This window comes from Plasmodium vivax, chromosome 13 (assembly GCF_000002415.2).
Source record: "Plasmodium vivax chromosome 13, whole genome shotgun sequence".
NCBI lineage: Eukaryota > Apicomplexa > Aconoidasida > Haemosporida > Plasmodiidae > Plasmodium > Plasmodium vivax.
Window position 1 is genome coordinate 1949417 of NC_009918.1, and position 22710 is coordinate 1972126.

General features: G+C 42.5%; 5 protein-coding genes across 5 annotated transcripts; 3 read left to right on the forward strand and 2 right to left on the reverse strand.

Moving 5' to 3' along the window:
* Positions 1–793: 793 nt before the first annotated feature.
* PVX_086255 (hypothetical protein, conserved) lies at positions 794–2127 on the reverse strand. The gene is made up of 3 exons (XM_001616864.1): positions 1691–2127; positions 1418–1465; positions 794–1266 (listed from the first exon to the last, which is right to left on the reverse strand). The coding sequence occupies exons 1-3, from the start codon at positions 1865–1867 to the stop codon at positions 1141–1143; spliced, it is 351 nt and encodes a 116-aa protein (XP_001616914.1). The 5' UTR covers positions 1868–2127; the 3' UTR covers positions 794–1140.
* A 309-nt stretch (positions 2128–2436) lies between these two features.
* PVX_086260 (hypothetical protein) lies at positions 2437–3628 on the forward strand (the record flags this gene model as incomplete). The annotated part of the gene is made up of 4 exons (XM_001616865.1): positions 2437–2860; positions 3000–3123; positions 3330–3456; positions 3567–3628. Exons 1-4 carry the CDS (start codon positions 2727–2729, stop codon positions 3626–3628), a joined length of 447 nt encoding a protein of 148 aa, XP_001616915.1. The 5' UTR covers positions 2437–2726.
* Positions 3629–4694: 1066 nt separating this feature from the next.
* PVX_086265 (hypothetical protein, conserved) lies at positions 4695–9157 on the reverse strand (the record flags this gene model as incomplete). The annotated part of the gene is made up of 16 exons (XM_001616866.1): positions 9079–9157; positions 8819–8907; positions 8468–8715; positions 7898–8135; positions 7651–7734; positions 7472–7524; positions 7304–7351; positions 7011–7133; positions 6691–6890; positions 6350–6485; positions 6050–6185; positions 5764–5870; positions 5544–5643; positions 5301–5437; positions 4993–5100; positions 4695–4838 (listed from the first exon to the last, which is right to left on the reverse strand). Exons 2-16 carry the CDS (start codon positions 8886–8888, stop codon positions 4695–4697), a joined length of 1932 nt encoding a protein of 643 aa, XP_001616916.1. The 5' UTR covers positions 8889–8907; positions 9079–9157.
* A 352-nt stretch (positions 9158–9509) lies between these two features.
* Positions 9510–15389, forward strand: PVX_086270 (hypothetical protein; the record flags this gene model as incomplete). Its single annotated transcript, XM_001616867.1, has 2 exons — positions 9510–13190; positions 14106–15389. 2 exons carry the CDS (start codon positions 9510–9512, stop codon positions 15387–15389), a joined length of 4965 nt encoding a protein of 1654 aa, XP_001616917.1.
* Positions 15390–16846: 1457 nt separating this feature from the next.
* On the forward strand, positions 16847–22429 carry PVX_086275 (hypothetical protein, conserved; the record flags this gene model as incomplete). The annotated part of the gene is made up of 1 exon (XM_001616868.1): positions 16847–22429. One exon carries the CDS (start codon positions 16847–16849, stop codon positions 22427–22429), a length of 5583 nt encoding a protein of 1860 aa, XP_001616918.1.
* Positions 22430–22710: the final 281 nt, after the last annotated feature.

Here is a 22710-nt window from a genome sequence, read left to right on the forward strand (position 1 = left end):
CATGTGTGCGCACGTATATACGTTTCACCGATGAAAATGAGTCTCATGCGGATGACGTTGGCGCGTATCACCCTGGAGCGTATGAACGAATATGCGAACAGAGCAAACATCGCCCCCTTTTCCCCTCTCCCACTGCAGTGAAAAATGAAGATTTCGTAGACATCAGGAGTGAAGACGAAGGCGAAAATCCAGTTCCTAGGAGTGTCCCCCAAAAGGGGAAGTAATTTTTTCCCATGTTTGACGGCACGAGACCGTGTTTATGTTTTAATAGTTTGGTGTGACGCCCTCGTTACCGTTATGTTTTATTAGCACAGGTGTTGTTATTCTCATCTTTTTTTTTTTTTTTTTTGGACCTTTGCTGTTGTTTTTTCATTAGTTATGTTGTTATTACTCTTTTTTTTTTTTTTTACCATTACTGTTGTTACCGTTTTAATATTTTTTTTTTTTTTCCGATTTACTTCATAAACTCAGTTACAATTACTCCGTGGGACTTCTTAATTCGTTCTTTCACGTCCCCACTATTGGTTGTTTTTTTCCTCCCTTTTTCCATTTTAAAGTAATTAGACATTCTTATAAAGTTCTTAACCCCCCGCAGGCGTACGCACATGCGTATGTACATGCCTGCATGTGTGTGTGCGCATGTTTTTATGTACATATACGCACGCGTGTGCCTATGTATAAACACATTTTTGCGACCCAACCCAGATAAGTAACTGGCCAATGGACCATTTGTACACATGTAAGTATTGTTCATAATATGTACTTCGGCAAATTAAACTTACAGAACTTTTCAATCTTATTTTGATGACATACTTGCGTGAAAGCAGGAAATTGCTTAACAAGAATGTGTAAAAATAGGGGGGAGGAAAAAAAAAAAAAAAACTCCATTTAAAAAGGCAGTCATGTTTAATAAACAAAAAATAATTTAATGTACTAAATGTGTACGTCTCTTCCTTTCCTCTTTTTTTTCCGAACAGTTTGGTAGACAGTTCATGTATGGGATGCAAACAAACACAACATCATTTTTCATTGTCAATTTATACACTTATATTTGTATTTTCAAATTGACAAATCATTTATGATCATATTTGTTTGTAATTACTTTCGTGGGGAAAAAAGGGAAGGGAAGAGAAGTTAACCTCAGGTGCTGCCCAAACAGGTGCCCAAGTTTTTCAGTTCCATTATTCTGCTCTTTTGCAAATTGCCCGTTTTTTTCTTCTTATTGAAGAAATCGTCATCTCCGTCATTGTTGCGTCCGCTCAGCGTCTACGAAAGGGTTGCGCGGAGGTTACGTGTACGGTTGAGAGTGGCCGCCTTTGTGTGCGCACATAGTTGTTATGGAAATATACATATGAGGGGCCCCTTTACAACCACAGATTCGTCGTTGCATGAAGGGGTGGAGGTTAAAAGGGGTTACATTCGAGCCATTGGACAAGCCAAATAAAGTCTTAAAAAAAATAGCTAGCTGGAAAAAAAAAAAAAAAAAAAAATATTAACATCATTTGCTGAAGGCTGCACACGCGCTCACGTTCCGCAAGGGGAACGCGGACGGGAGTCTGCCTCTCCAGCGGTGTGTACATTTGCATATACATATACGTATACATATATGTATATGTATATATGCATGCGCGGGCACACTCGCAGCAAAACGTTTTTGTGCCTCTTTCCTGCGCCACAATTTTCGCATTACTATGTTAAAAAGGGTTTTCAGGAAGTTTATCACACTATTTATTAGGTTAACTATGGGCGTGATAAACCTGTTATGCAGGGCACTTTTTTTCCGCAGCTTCTCATACTTCAGTTTGCGGTCTTTTAAAATGTTTTCATATTCCCCCTCATTTTCTTGGTTTTCTCTTTTACGATTCATCTTTCATTATGATCGAATGTTAGCAGTGGGGTTGGGGGGAAATGGTAGACATTTTTTGGTAGTGTAACTGCGAGGCGGCATATGCTTGGCGCTGCTTTGTAGTGGTGGAACTTTGTACAAAGCAGCAATCGCGATGGAAAACACAAATTGGGGATTTTTAAAATTCCCCTCGATTATTTTGGGGAAATAAAGAAGGGGGGAGGAAAAAAATGCAACAGTGTATGGAAGTGTATGTGAAAAATGAACGTACAAAATGGCAATAACAATAGCAATAGAAAAAAAAAAAAAAAAAAAAAACTAGCAGCGCTTTGTGTGCAGTACGAAAAAATTATGCCAATTTTTTTACGGACAAATTTATCCTGAATGTTCGCAATATTTAGGCATGCATTGTAAGTAAAATGTTTCCATTTTTTTTTTTTTTTACTACACATGTTGAAAGGCATTTTTTCGCAGTGAGATTTGCACAGGCAATTTTGTAGCTCAGTAAGATGAGTTTTTCCTGCGCGTGCGTATTAGGCCTCCCTCGTTATCTCCTCGTTAACGTTTAAAAGATGGAAAAGAATCACAACATTGTAAAAAAAATAAAATAAAAGATACAATAAGATGAACATAAGAACGAATAGTGTAGTGCAGTGCGTTGTAGTGTAAAGAGCCACATATATCTGTGACATTAGAACATCTCTGTGAGTTAAAATGCCGATTCCGTAGTAACTCCCTGGCGTCTACTTATATTGCGCGGGAGTACAACCGCCATTTGGTTTTGTTCTACTTTGTTACACTTTGTTTCCCTTTTTTTTTTTTATCGTTAATTCACGATGTGCTGCCATGGGGCTAGCTAAAATATGGCAACAGCTTTAACATGAGCAAAGAGCTAAAGTCGTACATGCTGAAAGCAATGAAGGAATATCAGCACTATTTTGAAAAGACATCAACGAAAAATTGCTACTTGGAGGATAACATCAGCTTGGTTAAAGATTTAAAAATCGACGAGGAGTAAGCAGCTTTAGTTTGGTTTTTCTGCCCTTGTGCGATTTGCAGAGGGGGGAAGAAAACGGTTTGGCCCTTTTTCCCCCCTGCAAGTTAATGTGGATTACTGCTGCACATCCACGTCATAATTCCCCCTGCAAATTAGCAACGGCTACAATGAAGATATTTTTTTGAAAATACAAAAGCAGTTCCACATGCACGACTTTTTCAACCTGTCTTTGTTATTCCCGGTGAAATTCTTTAACAAAAATGGAAAGACGTTAGTGCAGGTAATGGGCAGCTTCCCCAAAAAAAAAGAGGGAGGCGTAGGCCATTTGGCAGTGCATGGTGCGCGTGTGTATATGCCACATGATTTTCCTTGAGTTACTTAGTTATCACGGCCTATTTGAGCATTTCCGTTGACTGGTGTGCAGACCATATGGGCAAAACTGCAAACCCACGCTTATGCCATTTTCACCCCCCAATCTTCGCGTAGTTAATATCAGAAGATACCACTCAAAACGACTTGGAGTTGATACAGGCCGTGCTTAAGAATATAGAGCAGAACGAACTGAACAAATTAAACTTTTTCAACGTAGAAAATATAATTTTTGAGCTATTAGGTAGGTCTTAAAGAAGGAAGCAAAAAATGGGAAAAATAAAAGCAGCGAAAATGATAAAAAAAAATAAATAAAATTATCCCCCTCTGCATGCTTTTTCCTTTTTTTAATAGACGAAATAATAAGGCAAATAACTGTAGAGTGTCCGAAGCGCGGTTTCGCCTTGCTAATGTGAAGCGAAAAAAGAAAAACGCACACAGTTATGTGCATGTGTTGTATGCCCCTGCAGAAGTGGCTTTACCCAAAGTTGCGTACGCGCAAGTGTACGTGTCGATATGTGCAAATAAATAGGCTCCCCTGCCCGGCTCTTCCTTTCCCCCTAAAAGGATCAATAATGAAATCCAAAAAAATATTAACTACTACAAAAATTTGATTGACATCATAGAGCACAATAACGACATGAACAACCAGAATTTTAAAGAAAAGTTGCAGCAGCATAAGTTATTTGTAAGTCATTTCGTCGGTACTTTATATCTGCATGTGTGCACTACCATACTGTGTTGTTAACATGGGCCAACGCAACACCTGTCCTAACATGGCGTCTCCATTTTTAGCTAGACGAACTGGAAGCGGAAGAGATCGAATTGAAGGAAAAGCTCCTCGACTCGCAGAACGAACTGCAACTTTTGAAGAAGTACGGAATGAAAAATGAGAGCCCTGTCCAGCGAAATGTGCAAAGGGCAGTGCGCACATGCTAGGAGAGCAACGCAACTTTTTTGAGTCATTTAAAATGCGCGAACATGTGCACATTAACGGCTCTGCTTTATGTACCCTTTTGAAACCCTTTCAATGCAGCGAAAATTTAAAGAAAATGCAAGAAAATAAAAATAAAAAGGAGATACAGGTTTGACGAATTATTGGGAAAGACTTTTTTTTTTTGGTAAAAAAAAAGATGAATATTTGCCGTTCAGTTGTTTTTTTTTTTTTTTTCTTTTTTTTTCAGTACGACTTATTAAAGCACAATGAATCGTTACTGGAGAAAATTAAAGAAATTTACGACAAGCAAGGGGAAATTTAAAGGCGCAAAAGGGGAGGAGTGAACTGGCGGTAAAGGGGGATACTCACAAGATAAGCGCGCGGCGTATTCTTCTAGTCAGCGGTTAGTTTTCCGCTTCGTTTTTCGTTTCCTTTTCATTTCTTTCCACCGCTGTTTCATCCGCTGTTTCCCCCTTCACCCATTTTGCGGCGCGCCTCCATGCAGAACGCACCTCTTCACCAGTAGACAGACGAACGGCCAACTTTCACAACTTCGAGAGGGCCTCCTTCATTCTGTTAATTTTACTCATATTTTCTTTTACTAGCTTTTCCTCCGAAAAAATGTTCTGAATGATGGTTGCTCTTTCCTTGAGCAAGTGGTAGTACTTTTCGATAAAAATTAGAAACGTCTGCATTGGGGAGGTGGAAAAGAAAATGAAAAAGAAAAAGAAAAGCGGCGTTTACGTTGGGAAGCATAGGCGAAGCCGATGTGCTGCTGTAACTGCATGTAGGGTCACATTTATGTGCGCCCCTTACATGCAAAAAAAAAAAAAAAAATTTAACCTTCCACAGTTCTATCGTGTCATGCGGAGTGATACGAGCGAGGTTATCCCAGTACTCCTTTTCCTGTTTTTTTCGTTCAATTATTAGCTTCAGGGAGATGTTTAGTCTCTGAAAGGTGAAATGGGCGTAAAAGGAAAATATTTTGGCAAAGGGGCCACGTGTGGAAGGCGTGCCTTTTCTGCTTCTCCTTTCATGCAATTATTTAAGGGTGTGTTGTTTGAGGTGTCATTTTTTTTATTTATTATTTATTATTATTTTTTTTTTTATTTTTGCTTTTCCCCGCTCCGCAGACCCCGCGGTGTACGTACATTTTTATACTTCTGCTTATTTTGCGCAATTCTGCACACATTTTCCTTTTCCTTCTCTTGGTAGTATTTGAAGATTATGTCGAGTGTGTACTCCGAGTTGTGCGCCAGGTCCCCTTCGTCGTTCTCCTGCTGGTCGTCTTTCGCGGGGGAGAAGTGGGTCAAGCGGGTGAAGTGGGTGACGCGGCAAAAGGGGCACCACTTCAGATTTACTTTTTTATCTTCCTTCTGCTGCGCTCTTCTTACCCATGTAGAACAACTGAGTCAGGAGTTCCAAGTCGTCTTGCGTGTGCACGCCGATGTAGTTGAAAATTTTTTTCAGCTTTTCCTGTTCGTCCTCCGCATCCTGAGGGGAAGGAGAGATGCACGTATGGTTAGCTTTTCTTTTCGTGTCACTTTTTACGTGTCAGTTTGGCTCGTAGTTTGGGCCTTTATTTTTACTTCTCCCCATTTTGTACGTTCTTACCCCATCAACTAGAAAGTTACATTCCTGGAGGAGTAAATTTTTCACCTGTTCGATTTGGTTATGTGTAACTTGCTTGGCATTTTCAGCATCGTTCGGTTTGGAGTCCTCTGAACGGGGTGAGAGGGGCGCAAAGAGGGGAAGTGGTCATGCACACATGCATATAGGTGTGTAAGGAAGGCAGATTTGACGTAACTTCCTCTCAATGTGCACTCCAACACGGCATAAAATAGTGCGCAAGACAAACGTAACGATTTGAACACTGCCTAAATGCGAGGGAAGTGAAAACCTTTAGGGGGGACTGAGCCTATGTTGTAATTTTCCTCAACCAGGTGTTTATAATTCGTCTTGCAGAATTCTTTCATGAAAATTTGCTCATGAATGATTTGGTTTGCACTTATTAATTTTTCGATATGTCTGTTGGCCTGAAAAGGGGGGAGAGCGTCGCGTCAGGTGGGAAAAGTGAGGAGGGGGGGTTGACTCGTAGAGTGGCTATCAGGATGGTCGTATCCGCTCTAGGGCAACTAAACCCTTTTTTCCATTCTCTTTCAGCCTTAGTGCCGCATAACTTGGGGGGCAATCGAATTACCTCGCTCTTTTGCAAATCCCACGCTTTGGCATACTTTTTCTGAAAATTTTGCTCATAACTTTTCTGCCTCTTTTGCAGCTGGATAAATTGAAACTTGATTCGCTCGTACTGATTTATTAGCTCGCTGATGTTTTTTCTACGTAGGGGTGACAGGGGAAGGGGGGAGTGGAGTCAGCTCCATTTAGGACTACCCAGCATGAATATCTTTCCCATTACGGTGCGTTAAGGACATCTTTGCAGTTTTGCTCAGCGGGGAAAATGCCTGCGTTTAAGGGGTATTTCCCTCTTGTGCATGTGTGGAGGGGTACCCCCCCGTGTGGACCCCAACTGGTGAGCCTTACTTGGACTTAATCTTATAGTTGTAGTAGTACGTCTTAACGGAGAGGAGAGCTTCTCTCAGTTTATTTATTTCCAGTTTGTAAAAATTGATCATTTTCAAATTGTGGTTGTTTTTCTGTTGCAGGAGTTTGTAGTCGTAAAGTTTTTTTTCCCTCTCCATGATGATGCGGTTGATGTCTTGTATGTGTTCCATGTTCGTTTGCTTCGAGGTGTGTGTAGGGGGGGGGTGGGGGATCGGAGGTGATTCACCGCATGGGTGCACAGGTGTGGATACGCTAATGGGCATGCGAATGGGGGGATTTTCTTTCTTTTTTCCCCTTACTAGGTTACCCTCGAGCAACTCATTTTTGCCCTTCAAATTTAGATGGTTCTTTTCGTGACTTTCCTTAATTTTGTGGTTTAGCTTTTTGTGGCTTTCCAGCTCGTCCAGAAAAGTAGTGGAATTCTTTGGGGGAGAAGGTAATAAAAGGGGTGTAATGGAGGGGTGACTGTGGGAGCCTTAAAAGGGGCATGTACTTATCCGCCATAATGGAGTCAAAATGGGGAGCCGAGAAAAAAAAAAAAAAAAAAAATTAACGAAAAAGGGAGCAGATAAATGTATGATTTACGACGAACCAGGTCTCTCATCCGTATGAAGTCTTCGAGTATCTCCTTATTGTTGTTCTGCGGTGAGGAGGTGAGGGTGCGTGTGCGCAATTGTATGAGTAATCGTATGTGTATGCCTATGTGTACGTATATGCGCATGTTGGGTGACTCTGTTTGGCTGTTATTACTCTCCCTCACCAGCAAGCTCTTCCTCTTCGAGTTCAGCTCGTCGCGCGTTTTGGTCAGTATGTCTGCGAAGGGGCAGGTTGGAAAGTTGCCTCCAACGAAGTGGGTCTTCGCGTAGGAAATGGCCCCACTTGACATGGCACACAAAGTTATAAATTGTGAAGCGCGCAATTTGTGAAAGCCGCGTGTACCTTCCAGGTATGTTTTGTAGCCCTCCATTTGGTCCCTCATCAGCTCGATAAAGGAGAGGACGTTTTTCGAGTTAATTTCGCACACTGCAAAAAGGGTGGGAAGTGGGGTGTTTCGGAAACGCTGCTGTCATCACCGGGGGGAGAAAGTAGGAGGCACTAAGAGTGGTGCAGCGAGGGGGAGAGCGTCACGATGGAGACATCATCACGGAGGAGAGAAAAAAAAAGCCAACTCAACAATCGCAGTAACCTTTTTTAATCTTTTCATCTTTATACTTCAAGAGGGAGAAATATTTTTCTATTTTCTTTTTGTAGGACTCTTTTTCCTTTAGTGCCAAGGCCTTCACATCGGCGATGTTCTTTTGGAACTCCGACTGGTACGTGTCTTCGATTTGTTCTGTCAGTTTTTCCTCCTTTGCGTTGGAGCTGATTGCGAAGCTGTTTTCGTTCATCCCGACCACATACTTTTTTATTTGCTCCAGAAAGGGCTACAAAAGGGGGGGAGAGAAATCGAAGTGGGTAGTCAGCATGATGCCACGCAGAGTGACCTCTCTGTTTGGTTCTACTGAACGGGTTGGAGACCGATGGAGAGTCTCCTTTTATTGAATAGACAAGGACAATTCGCACACCAGAAAGGAAGAAGTGCATTATTGGGGGGGGAGATAATGCTATACGTGTTCTCCACTTAGAAATGACATTAAGAGGGAACAAAATGGAAAGAAAGGTCATGCGGTGGGGGGACCTACATATGGGGTCTTTCTCCCATCGTGGAGGATGATCTCTCAAAAGGGGGCACCATATGTGTAGAGTTTTTTTTTACCTGTTCCTTCTGGTTCATCTGCGAGGATACTTCCCCCAGAAAGTCCTTTTTTTTTTCCTCCAAATTGTTAACTATTTCTCGCTTCAGGTTATCGTAATTTACTTTACACTCTTCATTTTTGTATTCAAATTTGTAGGCAGATTTAGCTCCTCCTGCGTTTGCTGGCTCATCGTCGGCGTTTTCTCCCTCCTTGTTTTTGCTTGCTGCCGCTTGTTCGCTCTGTTGTGGCGTCTGCTCTCGTTTATTTACTGAAAAGGGCAGCGGGGGGAGAAGTGCACAAAAGGAAGTGTAGAAAATGGGGAGATCACATAATACACCCTTTTTTTGTTGTCCCTTTTTTTCCATGTTTACGTTTCTTCCTAATTCTGTTTCGCCTGTTTTCTATCCTCCTCTCTTTGGAAGTGCTCAGAAGGTCGTCCATTCTGCCTGCACGGAGCTCCCTGCGCGAAGGCCGTCAAAGGGGTAAAAAATGATGTCTCGAAAGATTTGCTTCCTCTGGGTTTACTGCTCCAGTTGCTGGGTGTTAGGAAGGAAGCCTTATTTTTCTCTTTCGTGGGAGAGCGCGAAGGATGCGTTTGTTCCGACATGCGTGTGCAGCGGTGCAGGCGTACAAGTTGGGGGGGGAACTCCTTTGGGGTGACTCTCATCCGTTTGGAAGTTCCTTGCCTACGTTGGAAAGGATCACCTAAAGGTGTGGATATGCCTATGCTGCCTAGCAGAGAAGTACACGTGTCTTTTCGAAAAATTGGAGAAATTATCCCCGTGCTGCTTACAAAATTGTGGAAAATGTTTCCCCAAAATGTGGACGAAGGGGACCCTCCAAACGATGGCGATGGCTCTCACGCGTTTACATCTGCTCGTTTACCGCAGCTCATGCGCAGACATGAGAGTATTTTTTTTTTTTTTTTTTTTCTCTCCCCCTGATTGAAGTGCATGCCGAGTTGATTTGTATACCTTCCCCACTTTTGAATAAACCTCTCCACTTTTGTGTTTGCAAAAATAGAGGATGTAAAATACGCATTTAGAAAGTATGCCAAAAGAAATGCGGAGCTGCAGTACAGCCTCGTCCGGAAGGAAGAGGAAATACGATGAGGTGGGATCGACAGAGGGGGAAAAGCTGTCTGGAGAGAACATTATAAGAGGCAAAAACAAAGAAGGAAAAGAAAAAAGAAGATCAGTCAGTTTGTCTAATGCTTTTTTCAGCGCAAAAAGTTTCGATAAGTATGACAATTATTTTGAGTTGGCTAGGGGCGATGCGGCAGACGAGGAGGGGGGAAGTACAAGCGGTGGAGAGGGGATAAGTGGTGGAGAGGGGATAAGCGTGGGAGAAGCTATACGCGTGGGAGCATCACTCACAACGAACCCCCCCGTGAATGAGATCCTCCTCCACGTGAAGCGCTTCAAATTTTTTCTCCTTAAAAAATCCATGGTGTACAAAATTAGGTGTCTGAATCATAACTCCACGTGGCTGTCCGAGCTGTCAAAGGGAGGGGGAAGAGGCAGACGAGGAGGAGTAAACGGGGGATTCCTTAACGACCGCCTATTTGTCAACCCTTTTCCCACCTACAAAGAAGTGGTGCGCTTGTACTATGAACGAAAGTATAAAGAAGCCTACATCAAGTTGGGCCTAATTTCAGTTAATTCCTTTTCTTCGCCGGGGGAAGAAGACATCCTAAGGGAAAACTACTTCGGAAGGAAAAATTACAACTTGGTTTTTCTCCTCCGTTCGATAGGATCCACCCAGAAGGTGAATTCTCCTTGCGGAAAAGACATTTTAAAAAAAAAAGAAAAAACAAAAGAAAAAAAAAAAGCCCAAGGGAAAGGTAAGAAAAATGCCATTTCGAAGAGAACATCAAATGGGGGCTCTATTTCTGCTGACCATAAAAGGGAAAAAATTATTGAAAAGGGGAACACACTCCGAATGTATATGCAAAGTATGAAGAAGAAGAAAAAGGAGGAAGCAGAAAGGGAAAGAAAAAAAAAACGTATTTTCATTGTCAGGTATAAATTTGTTAGGTACGAAAATGATGTAAATAGGTGGTGTGATAGGTATCTGCAAAACGGAGCATTTGCAGTGGAGGGGGCAGCCAAAGTGGGGGGAGAAAAAATGAAACGCTGTTCGTGCAGAAGGGGGGGCAACATTAGTTCCCCATGTAGACATCACTCCAACGGGGGTAGCAAATCTGAGGCGATAGAAAGGAACAACTATGGGGTAGTACCACACGGTAGTAGTGTAAACAAACCCAGTGGCAACCTTTCTGAGGAGGAACTGGAAATGGGAGGAAAGGAAAATGGAGACATAAATACCCAGATTGAGAGGGCACCCGATGGGGCAAATCTTCCAAATGGAAAAAGGAGCGATAAAAAAAAACACAGCTCCTTCTTAAATGAGCGGATAAGAGGCAAAACTAAGGTAGACACCAATTTGTTAGTCTTCCTCAAAATGCTGTGTCTGTATAGATATGCCCACTCCTTTGGGGAAAACAAAGGGTTAAGCTTAGGTGGGAGTATTTCCTCTACGGTGCACATCAACCGTTTAGAAGCAAATGGGCTGACTTTCCTGAGCCAAAAGGTGAGCATAGGAACCGCTTTGCAAAGGGAAATACTAATGTATATGGTGAAGTACCTGCGGAGAGTCCAAAAAGAAATTAACCTGGACACTCACCTTTGTCTGCTTCTGAGCGTTGTTTACTACGATTTGAAAAAATTTCATAAAAGTTTGTTGTATGTGAGGAAAAGCATCAGACGGGACTACTTCAACTTCGTGGCGTGGGTTCTCTTTAACAATTTAATTTCGCTCGAGTTGTTTTCGCGAGGTGGTTCACGGAAAGGCAAAATGGGAAGACGCAAACGTGAGTTGTTACGGAACCCCCCCCAGGGGTGTAGCCGCACGGGTGGAAGCAGTTATGAAGCCATTTGTGAAGAAAAAAAACGATTTCGAGAAAACTCGAAAAAGTTGAAAAAGCTGTGCAGCCATTTGTTTCGAAATGGATATTTTCAAAGCGGAAAGGGGGACTGCCTAGATGCGGCGGAACACTATTCGAGGTACATCTACGTGAACCCGCTGCGGAGCTCGGGGCCGTCTTTTTTCTTTAGGAACGGCTACTTTGTAAGTCGCGTTTTTAGCGCGGTGGGAGGGGAAGGGCCAAAAAAGTGGAATAACCCAAGCGGGGAGAACCTCTCAAGAAAAACCAAACCGCGGAACAAAAAGACGCACCTCGCATTTTTCGAAAGATACCAGGGGTACCTAAAAAGGCACAAGTTTAGAAGGAACCTCATGTCGCTATTCGGGTTCGCTCACTTTTGCTCCCTCAATAGTTTGCTCTACAAAGATTCCATAAAGACGTACAAACTTTTGAAGGGAGTTTTGCCCAACAACTTTTATGTGTCCTGTCAGCTAGCCAAATTGTACTACTATTGCGGGGAGGTAAAGAAGAGTATGAAGTGCTTTGCCAAAATGAACCGCATCTACAATAGGAACGTCCTTTTGGAGAGAAGCCTGCTGGAAAGCTGCTGTGTTCGCTATTTGCAGAGGAGAGGCAAGCGAGGCAAAGAGGGGGCACAAACCAGTGGTGACAGTCAACCATGCATCCACGCAATAAGTGCGAAGAAGTGTAGAGAGATGGAGATGTTGCTGCTCCCTGGGTATTTCTCAAAGGGATTTATTTATGTAGAACTTTTGGTGAACATGCTGGTGTGTGAGAAGGACCTCCCCGCATTGTTAATTCTTCTGCAGGATTGTGAAAGGGCTGCTGGGAAGTGCACAGGTAAGAGCAGAGGGGCTAAATACGACTCTACGTTATGCTACATCAAGGGGAAGTATCTCTCCCTATGCGATAATCGGAAGATGTCCATTCTTTGCTTTAAGGAAGGAATTAAAAGGAATAAATATCACTTGCTCTCATATATGGCTTTGGCCCAGGAGTATTTCTCCTGTGGGAATGTGAACAGCTCTGTGGATATCCTAATGAAGGTCATCAGTTTATATTTTAATAACCCCAGTGCGTGGTTCAGTTTGGCCAAATGTTTTGAATGGAAAGAGAATTACCGATTTTCCATTTTTTGTTACGAACAGGCGATCACTTTTCAGCAGAGTACAATTTTTTACATCCACCTGTCTGGGATTTATTTGAAAAAGGGAGACGTGAACGGTTGCATAGACACGTTGAAGAAGGGGTGGAGATTTAAAAAAGATGCTTCGTTGGCATCTACGTTGTTTTTTTTATGCTTATCCAAGATGAAAGAACAAAATGGGGGGCGCCCCTTCATGGGGGAGGAAGCGCAGGAAGGAAGTGCCCCTTACCACTCTAAAAAAGAAAGGGGTAAAAAAAAGATTTTTCCTTTTTATGAAAAAAATAATGAGTGTTTCAGGTGGGGTGTCAAGTATTTAAAATGTTGCTTCGATAAAATGAAGATCATGCGGAGGTTAAATCGTGGGGGGTGCGTTTCGTCTGTCCCAAAGTTGGAAGCTGAAGAGGTTGGAAAGTGTCCCCACTTGGGTAAAGCGCAACTGGATGATAACGCGAAGAGTGGTGCATACGATAAATGGGATGGTAATTCCTTTTTAAAAAATTTAAAAAAGATATTTGAGAAGAACACAAGTTACTTTTGCTTTATTCACTTTTTAAGAAACGCCTCTACAACTCTGTTTGAAGCTATTTACTACTTGGCACATTACTTCTTTTTCCACGAACGTTTTTACAATGCGTTGAAGCTGTTTGAAGTTTTGTGGGAGGCAGGGGGGATTTATTCGGAGGCCTCTTTCAGGATGTATAGGCACACACAGAGGGCGTTACAAAGGGGGTGGAAGAAATGCGCGGGAAAAGCGCGGTGAAAATTTCAAACTGCTGCTTTCATTTTGCACACCGCTGTGTGGATGCGCTCCCACGTAGCGTCCTTTTGGTCCACACTGACAGCTCTGTTATTCGTTCCCACCTTTTCGGATCATTTTCAATTGCCCCAATTTTCGATATACCCCTCTTCGAAGCAGTAAAATAGCGAATTCTTCAAGGGGATATCATTGTGGGGGGTGTAAAGAAGCGTCCTTGCAATTTTGTTAAGTGTGATCATATTAGCGCCCAGGGGGGAAGCAAGCCCCTTTTTTTCCGTTTTCGCCCCAAAATTCGGTGTGCGCGTTTGGCCGTGCTCACCTGTCAGCACACGTGATCACATGCATACGGACATGCCCCTGTATGTATATGCCTGTCCGTGTCTGCTCACGTGTGCTGACAGGTGAACACATTGATCCTTTCCACAGAAAAGCGACACGCATGGCGCTATCTACCGATTTGTAAAAAAAAAAACAGCGTCATGGGAATTGTTTAAAAAAAAAAAAGAAAAATGAGCATACAGATAAATGGAAGTGCACAGATAAATGCACGTATATGCGTGTGTGCATTTGCATACATTTGAGTGTTTGCGATTGGGCCCATTTGACCTGACCATCCCCAACTTCTGGGCATTTCTTAAAATCAAGTTGGTTTATTTTTTAAAGAAGACAATCATGTAGCATTCTGTTCTTTCTTAAGCACACGAGGGGAAGCATTTGAAGCATCTGTTCGCCGTCCAGTCGAGTTGGTCTCACCCGGCTTTTTTTCCATTCGGTAAAGATATGCGTGTGTGTGTGATAAATATATAGTTTTTTTTTCTTTATTTTCTTTTTTTTTTTTTTCTTTTTCCGTTTGGATTTTCTACAAACAGGGAAGTTGCCGTTGGGCCAACTTTGCTGCCTCGTTGGGTACATTTCAAGTGGCTCATAAAACCGAATTGGTTAGATTTATCACCGTTACTATTTTTTTTTAAAAAGGACAGCCCTGTGTACACGTTGCAAAGTGTGGGGAAGAAAATGCTGAATTTGAAAGTGGCCTTTTTTTTAAGCGCCTGCATTTTGTTGTTCCCTCGGTATGGTGCCAGGAGGGATGCACAATCATATGAGGACACACCTGGTGCTTCGTCCCATGGGGACAAGTCATTAGAAGCGAAGCAAACGAACCCATGGGGGTGGGGAAATAACCAAACGGGCAAACTGTTTGGCAGTGGTGCAAACAAAGAGAATGACAGTAACGAGAGAAAGCACCAGGTTTCCTTTTTTTTTTCTGATAGCAAAGGAATCCCCTACGAGGGAAACAACCTTCCCAGTCAAAACATGTGTGCTTTGCAAGAATACCAAAATGTGAATCGATGTGGTAGCGCCCATGAGAGAATGATCCAACTGAATGATGCCCGTCCTTATCGTTTCAGCGGTGGTAATTTTTCCCCCCTTTTACACACAAATAGAGGAACGACGAAACAGACGAGCCAGAGGGGTGAACGCAAATTCGATCAGCTGCTTCTTCTTTTGAGAAATGTCATACCCTTTAATATGGCTCCGAAAAAGGAGATGACGCAAAGAAGGCACAAAAACTGCATCACAGTTGGGGAAAGTGTAAAAAGTAAATCCGTTTTTAAATTTTTGGAGGACGAAGGTATGAAGCGAGCTGTAGGGACCTATCACACGCGGTATAAGGAAGAAACTGCTATACTGTTTGCCTACGAAGAAGTAAAAAGAATGATGAGTGGGGCGAGAAAAAGCCGAATATTACGTGAGGCATGTACATTGGACTGTGGAATTGATGGTACATGCGAAATGAATTCTGGACTTCAGTACTGCGAGTGCAAAGCGGGTTATTCAATGGATATAAAAAATAACTTTATATGTAAAGAACACTGTGCAGTGAATAATGGGGGGTGCGACCCGAATGCGGTGTGCACGCCTGTTGTTCCTGATGATGAAGAAAAAAATGGAGTCATAAAAAACGTTGGTGTTCTTTGCAAATGTAAAAATGGCAACACGAAGCATATGGGATATTACTGCAACTCAGGTTATTTCACGAGCCTGAATCTGCTTTTGCTGCTCTTGTTGCTTCTCTACTGGTGTTACTGAGGTTTGGGTTGACACTTGCGATTTGGGCGGCAATTTTGGTAAAGTGGGGAAGTTTTTTCTAACTTTTTGGGAAGTTCTGGAAACCCTCTGAGAATTTTTTTTTTTTTTTTCTTTGATGCATTAGTGGTCCGGCCCGCGTCCCAATTATGGGACGGCGTCAACTGCCTGGTTTGCAACCGCATCGGCACAGCAGCACGCGGGCGGATACGGATGTGCAAGTTTATGTGAATACTCATGTGCGTTTTTTTCCCCCTAATTTTTGCGAGTCTATTTTTTTTTTTTTTTTCCCATCCACCTCACCCGCAGGAACTTTGCACAGTTCCACTTCATTGCGGTGGTATTTTTATACACCTCCCCGATGCGAGTTAACATAATTTATCTCACACACTTTTTCTTTTTTTTTTGTGTGGAGAAGCGGCAACTAGTTCATTTCGTCTGCGTTATGAGTTTACACGGCATGTAGCTGTTGAGTAGGGTTCCCACTTTGGGGCAACTTCTTTTCGTCCATCGATTCGTGGCAGGTTTTAGGCGTTTCCACCTTCGCATGTATCACGTTGGGACGTAGTACCGTTGCGTCATGTGATGCCCATGAGAAGATATAACATTTTGCGGCATTCTCCCATGAGGCTAATAGTAGCTACCTCCAAAATGGGTTACTCTTTTTTTTTTTTTTTTTTTTCCCGCATCGTTTTAAAGGGGAAGAGAAAATTGCGGTGTGAATCAAAAGGCAAGCCCATAAGGAGGAAAAAAAAAAAATGCAAGTATTGTACAATTTTTTCGTTTATTTAAAAAATCGCGGAGCGGAAAATATCAAATGAAGTGGTTTTTAAAATAAGAAGCGCTGGTTTGGATTCCTTTTCGAATTTCTCACTCGAGGGAAATTACAAAAATGGGGAGTTCGTTCATGTGTATGGATAAGTACGTATCTTACGCAATTTTTTTTTTTTCCCCCCCCCTGCGTGTGAACATTTATGTGCCATTTTTACACTCAATTTTAAGTTACATTTTGCGCATATGCCCAATTGCGTTTTTAACTTAACAGATATGTGTAAAATCTTTTTGCTAATTTGGCATTCGCGCGGTGCACTTTTCTGTTTTTTTTTTTTACTGATCTTTGTTACTTCGCGGGGGGAATTTAAAAATTTGCCAAAGGTGAAGGCAAATTTTAAGTTTGAATTGCGAAGAAAGACACCTACGTAGCATTGATAAGGTTTACTATCATGTTAGTGCTTGAATTGCGGGGCGTGTAAAAATCACGACCGGATCGTGTGCCTCGTAATATTGGCCAAAATTGCGCGGAGTGATACGCCGCTCATGCGCACAGTGACTGGGGGAGCAGCGTGATGACCCACGTCGAAGAGGAAAGGTGAAGCGGTAGTCTATTCTGCCACTATTTCCCTCCCCCCAATTATTATTTTTTTTATTATTTTTTTTTTTTTGCTCACCCCCTGCTAACGATGCTGCAAGGGAAGATAAAAAAGTTCAAGCTGCCGATAAATAACAGCATCGACAATTTTTTAAAGGACATCAGCTTAAAGAAAAATGAGTATGTGTACGGGTGTGGGGCGGAGGATATAGAAAACGTGAATCTGACGGCGGAGTGCATAATTAATTATTTCAATTTCATCAATGACAGTTATGGCAATCTGCTACTGCTGTTGTGTCAAGAGGGATTTGACACTGTGCTGAATTACATACGCATAAGTGATAATTTAAACGATGGAGAGCAGGAGAAGATCTTCGGCTGTCTAACCATTTTAATTGAAAAAAGTGTAGACGTTTTTAAAAACTATTTTAAGTGTGTAGAAAAATGTCATCAAAAAAATGGGCACTGTGATAATGGAGTGGAAATGTTACAATTTATTCTAAGCGAAAATAATAACATCATGAATATGATCATTCAGTGTTTGGAAGATAACTACAAAGAGTATTCTGTAAATGAAAAGAGGAAAAAAAAATTTACCTTTTTCGAGATCCACGAAATTTTAATCTCCTACTTTAATGCGCTCACATTTGTATACTTAAATTTGTTTAATTGTTATTATAGCCATAATTTTTGTAAACAGCAGAATACCGAGATGGTGGTTGTGAATGTTCAGAGGGGGAGGAAAAAACTGAAAAAGGAAAACGATGAAGAAACAAATGTCGCTTTGAAAAATATGAATTGTCTTTTGAACAACATCATTTTGTTGGTAAGCAACATTAACTTTGACATTTTATATGACCAGGTCAGCATCCCCGTGGTGGATTTATACCTCCAGTTTTTTCTAAATATTTATTCAATTAACCAGGAAAATAACAACATGTTTAATATGAGTACTTACCATGACCACATCTCGATGATTATTGGGACTTTGCTGCGGATGTACATTAAGGAGAAGGTAAGCGGCGGGGCTGGTTCGCTGCCTAATAGGGGCAACACGAACAGGGAGAGCGGTAAAAATGGGGGGAAAAAAAGCGGTGATGCGGGGGGGCGACACAGGGGGGATTTCAGCGAGGGGTTCAGTGAAGACAGTGGGGATGACAATAACGCACCTGACAGTAGCGCCGATCAGGGTGGTACCCCAGCTGAGGAGACGAGGAGGGACCCCCCTAAGGAGGAAGACATCAAGAGCGAAAAGTCAGTGGGAGACAAATTCCATTCCTTCTCCTTTACGTACATTTTTTTAAACTCCTGCAAAAAGTGCACCAGCGTGAATATCTGCGACGCCCTTCTAAGGGTGAAGAACACGGACATCCCGGCAATCATTATAAAGGAGTTTATCGATTATGTGAAGGAAAATTCGCTCCTCTACTTAAACCTGAGCGTACAAACACATGCGCAAAATGAAATATTAAATGTGCTGAATTTTTTGGAGTATTTATCGAAAAATTTAAGTGTCCATTTGCTGTCTTTTTTGAAAGACTTGACGGACATGCTGGGAATTGACATTTATTACATTAGAAAATCCATTTTCGAGATGTTTAAAAATTTTATAACTTTGGCCAAGGCAAGTGAGGAAGTGAACGAGGGGGGGGGCACCGACAGGGATGGGGAGGATGGGCATGCCGCTGGTAGTGAAAGGTTTCAGATGAACATGCACACGGGGGAGTTGGAAGACGACGGGGAGGAAGATGACGATGTAGAGGGGGATGATCTAGATGGAGATGATGATGCGGAGGGAGATAATGCTGGAGAGGGAGAAGCTGAACTACCCGATGGAGAGGACGAATCGGAGGAGACGGACCAGAACGACGACAGCAGCGACTTTTTCTCGGAAGGAAACGATGAGGAGAGCCAGTCGTCCGATGAGGAGGTTAAAAAAGGGAACGGATTTAGGAATAAGAAAGGGAATGCGCGAAAAAATAGCAAACGTGTTAGCAGGAAGAACGCGAAAAAGGGTAGCATACTGAGGAAGAAGCAACAGGGACAGAACAAAAAGAGAAAAAAAAAAAAAAAAAAAATGAACGCATATTTAAGGTCATTTCGAGTAAGCGTAAACGAAAGTAGCATCAGTACGTACAAAGATATTATCCACAAAATTGTGATGGAGGACATTCCATTTTTACAACTATGTTTTAGTGAGTGCTTAAAAAATAGAGCCTTTGTTATGAACGTGTTGATGTCGAGGCAGCATGATTCGAAGCTGCATGTCCGGTGCCATTTGTTAAAAATATTGCAAGAGTTAATCGAAAATAATTTCATTCCCCTGAACTATTACAATAACTTGTGTTTGATATGCAGCGAGCGGATAAATGACAAGTCTCCACTGGTGAGGCAGAGGGCGTTTACCCTCCTTTCGTGCATAGCGAGCGACGTGGTGAAGAATAAGTATGTCATCCCGCTGAACACGAGTAGGATAAAGAGGGAGCTGGCGAATCTCAGCCGGAGGAAGGAGGCGCTGAAGAGGAAGGAGCAATCCAGCGGGACGGGAAAGAAGAGAGTTAATCTATCCGACAGTGACAGCAGTGATGGGGGGGGAAGCGACATATCGGATCGAGACCAAGCAAACGGGAGAGCACAAACTGGTGGTAACAACAACGTACCCACGGGAGTGAACAATAAAGAGAAGACAAAGAAGAATCACCAGAATAAATACGACTTGCTAATAAAAATGTACAACGAGGTTTTATTCATTTCGATTATCGTTGACGACTGTGTGGAACTCTGCTTCAGGTTGCTCTACTCCGTGGTGGAGACGGACCAGAAGAGTGCCATCCGATTTATTATACTAGCACATATGTGTGGAAATAAAAAAGCGCAGCAACAAATGAACAGAGTATGGTCTCTAATTTTTAGTAACAACTCCAGCATAGTAGAAATGATTATCAGCGAATTTGTAAATGTAAATATAACCTGTGATGACTATCGGATCAGTGCCTTTCGGTTAATTAATGTGTCTCTTAATAGTAAGCTGAAGGATCTCTCATGTTTAGAAAAAATAATGGAGTGCCTGCTAATGCAGGAGAAGTCCATCGTAAGTGTTACCAAATTGCTGGATGAATTGTTTAATATCATTTTTGTAGATACTTTTAGTGAGAACAAAAATTTGATCATCAAGGAAGGGGCCCTCCTCCTCATGAAGATACTCTGCTATTCCATTCACACGGTTAATTTGAAAAAAGGGAAGAAGGAACATCACTTTGTTTTTAGCAACAAAAGGAAGCATCTCATTTTGGTCTTCATCAATCAATACAAGGAAAATCTTCACTTCATCAATTTGCTAATTTTAATTCTGAGGTATAATAAGACGAATAAAATTGTCCAAAATTTACTCATCATTTTGTTTAACCTTGTTTTTGATCATATATCTGATGGGAAGGGGGAGAAAAATGGGGAAACCTTTTCCGCTAGTGAGTTGAATCCCCGGGCATCCTCCCTGGGGAAGAGCAAAAAGGGGCGTACCAGCATTAACGGCGTTGTAGTGAACACACACAGTGGGGAAACTCCCCAACTGGTTGACTGCTTCCCCTTGCACGATGACCGAAATGTGTGGTTTAAGTGTTGCCAATCCATTGTGGAAAGCATGTACGAACACTTTGATGATTTCCTCGCCATCTTTACGATGAAGATGAAGAACATGTTTAGTGCCATCGTGTGTGGTGGGAACAGAAGTGCGAATGAAGATTTGAGTGAAAGCAGGGGGAGAGACAGCTCGGCGTGCAGACTGCGCAGCAAGGGAGTGGACGAGGGGGAAGAGAGCGCAGTAGACAAGTCCAACAAAGTGTCCTGCTTCATGCTAACCAAATTTATATTCGTGTCAGGCCACCTAGGGTTATATACCTACATATATGCAGAAAAGATACAAAACAATTTGAAGAAAATCGCCTCAAAAAGTGACAGCAACTATGGAATGTGCACGAAGGAAGAAAAGGACAGGGAATATTTCGACTACGTGGTTGAAAATATGATTGTGTGTAATAATTTGTTGGGCAAGAAAATTATGCCTTTAATATTTTTAATTTTGAGTAACCCGGAGGGTTTTTTTAATGACTGCGTAGTTAAGGGTGAGGTGGAAGGGGAAGCGGGAGCGGGAGCGGGGAAGAAGTGGCCTCTTAAAAGTGGCAGTTTCGCTCCGTTTAAGGGCGCCGACAATGCGAAGGATGACATCTACATGCATTATGAGATGTACCTACTCGTCCTGGTTTGTCTGCTAACCCTGTGCAAGTTTTGCATAATTTCGCAAAAGTTTTGCCAGAGCGTTGTGAGGGACCACGTGTCGATTATACAGCTGATTGTGTCCATCATAACGGAGGAGGGGAACTCCATTTTTGAGCTGAAAACGGAGGCGTTGCTGGGGGGAGGGGGCGCCCCCTCGAATGGAGACGACGCGGGGAGCGACCGCATGTTGAGCGATGAGAGTGACGGTGGTTACGGCGGTGACGATGGTGGCCATGGCAACCGTGGTAGTCATGATAACCGTGGTGGGGCCCCTTCCGGGCAGTCCTCCTCCCGCAGGGGCAGACGGAAGAGGGGAGAAGCCAAAAAGGAAGACACCCATTTGTGCATCGAAGATGAGAAGGTGGAGGGATTCGCCACCCCTGAGGAGGGAAGCAGCGGGGAGGACCCGTGGAGTCTCTTTCGAAGCAAAATCATGTTCAGGACGATCTCAAACATAAGGAAAATGCTCCTAATCAGTTACGCCGATTTGTTATACAGGCACCCAAATTTATTGGAGCCGTATAACAAGTACATTTTTAAAGTTCTGAACGATAGGGATATAAATATGAGAAGGACAGCCGTCTCTGTCTTTACGCACCTCTTCATGACGGACACGGTGAAGGCCAGGAATATCCTGCTGGTCCATATGATGTACTTAACCATCGACCAGGATGAAAAAATATCGAGTGGGTCCAAATCGTTCTTCTATGAATTAGACAGGAAGTCGCATGTGACCCTGGTGAACAATATATGCGATATGATTTCCGTGTTGGCGAAAAATGAAAAGAAACTCAAATACGAAATGAATAAAGAAATTGAAGAGTTCCTTCTGAGCTTTATTAAAAAGAGTAAATATAACGAAACGTTGGTTGAGAAAATTTTTAAAAAAATGAAAGAAGTTAATATTAACAAAACGGACGCGCTGAAACTGTACATGCAGGTCTTTCTAAACATTCAAATTGATGAGAAGGTGCTCAGCAGAATGAATAAATGCTTTCCCCTGATCAGATACATCATAAGGGAGAATCAGTACATTCAAGACAGTTTCATTCATATATGTAAGAAGGCCACCGAGAAAAAGAGGGGAAGGCCCGCAGAGGAAGGGCAGCACCAACAGCAGCAACAACAGCAGCAGCAGCAGCAGTTGAATGCGTCCAACAATGAAAAGGGAAATAACGAACGGGTCGAAAATGACAAATCGGAAAATAAAATGAGGGAACTGGCTGAAGATATTTTAAGCAAAATAGAGTCCACCACAAATAAATCCAAAAACGTTTCGAACGCTCATGGGGGTGCAACAAATGCTGTTTTGAAGGAGTCCAGAAGTAAGGACGACGATGATGTGGTTAGAAATGACGAGGAACTGAGCATGAGCAGAAATGAGGAGGGTGACAATTAGCGGTGGGGAGCGAATTGGGACCGCACCATGGAGGTGCTCCTTTGGAGGAAGGAGAGACCGTTTTACAGTCGAGCGGAAAAAGGGGATTAACGGATGATCAAATGGGAGACTCCACCAATCCGCATATTTTCTAGTTAAAGCGGCGGCGAAAGATTTGGCAGCAATCAGCTAGCCATTTTGTCGCTATCGCGTCACGTGTTTGTTCTTGTTTCTTTAATTTGTGGGGAAGCAGTCCCAGGGGCGTCCATCATGCTCGGACCTGCCCCCCCACATGAACTTAC

Coding starts and splice junctions, on each gene's coding strand:
- PVX_086255 (XM_001616864.1), bottom strand. CDS start 1,867: ATGAATCGTAAAAGAGAAAACCAAGAAAATGAGGGGGAATATGAAAAC. Junction 1,466..1,690: donor TGAAAACCCTTTTTAACATA/GTAATGCGAAAA, acceptor TTTTTTTTCCAG/CTAGCTATTTTTTTTAAGAC. Junction 1,267..1,417: donor GCTTGTCCAATGGCTCGAAT/GTAACCCCTTTT, acceptor ACCCTTTCGTAG/ACGCTGAGCGGACGCAACAA.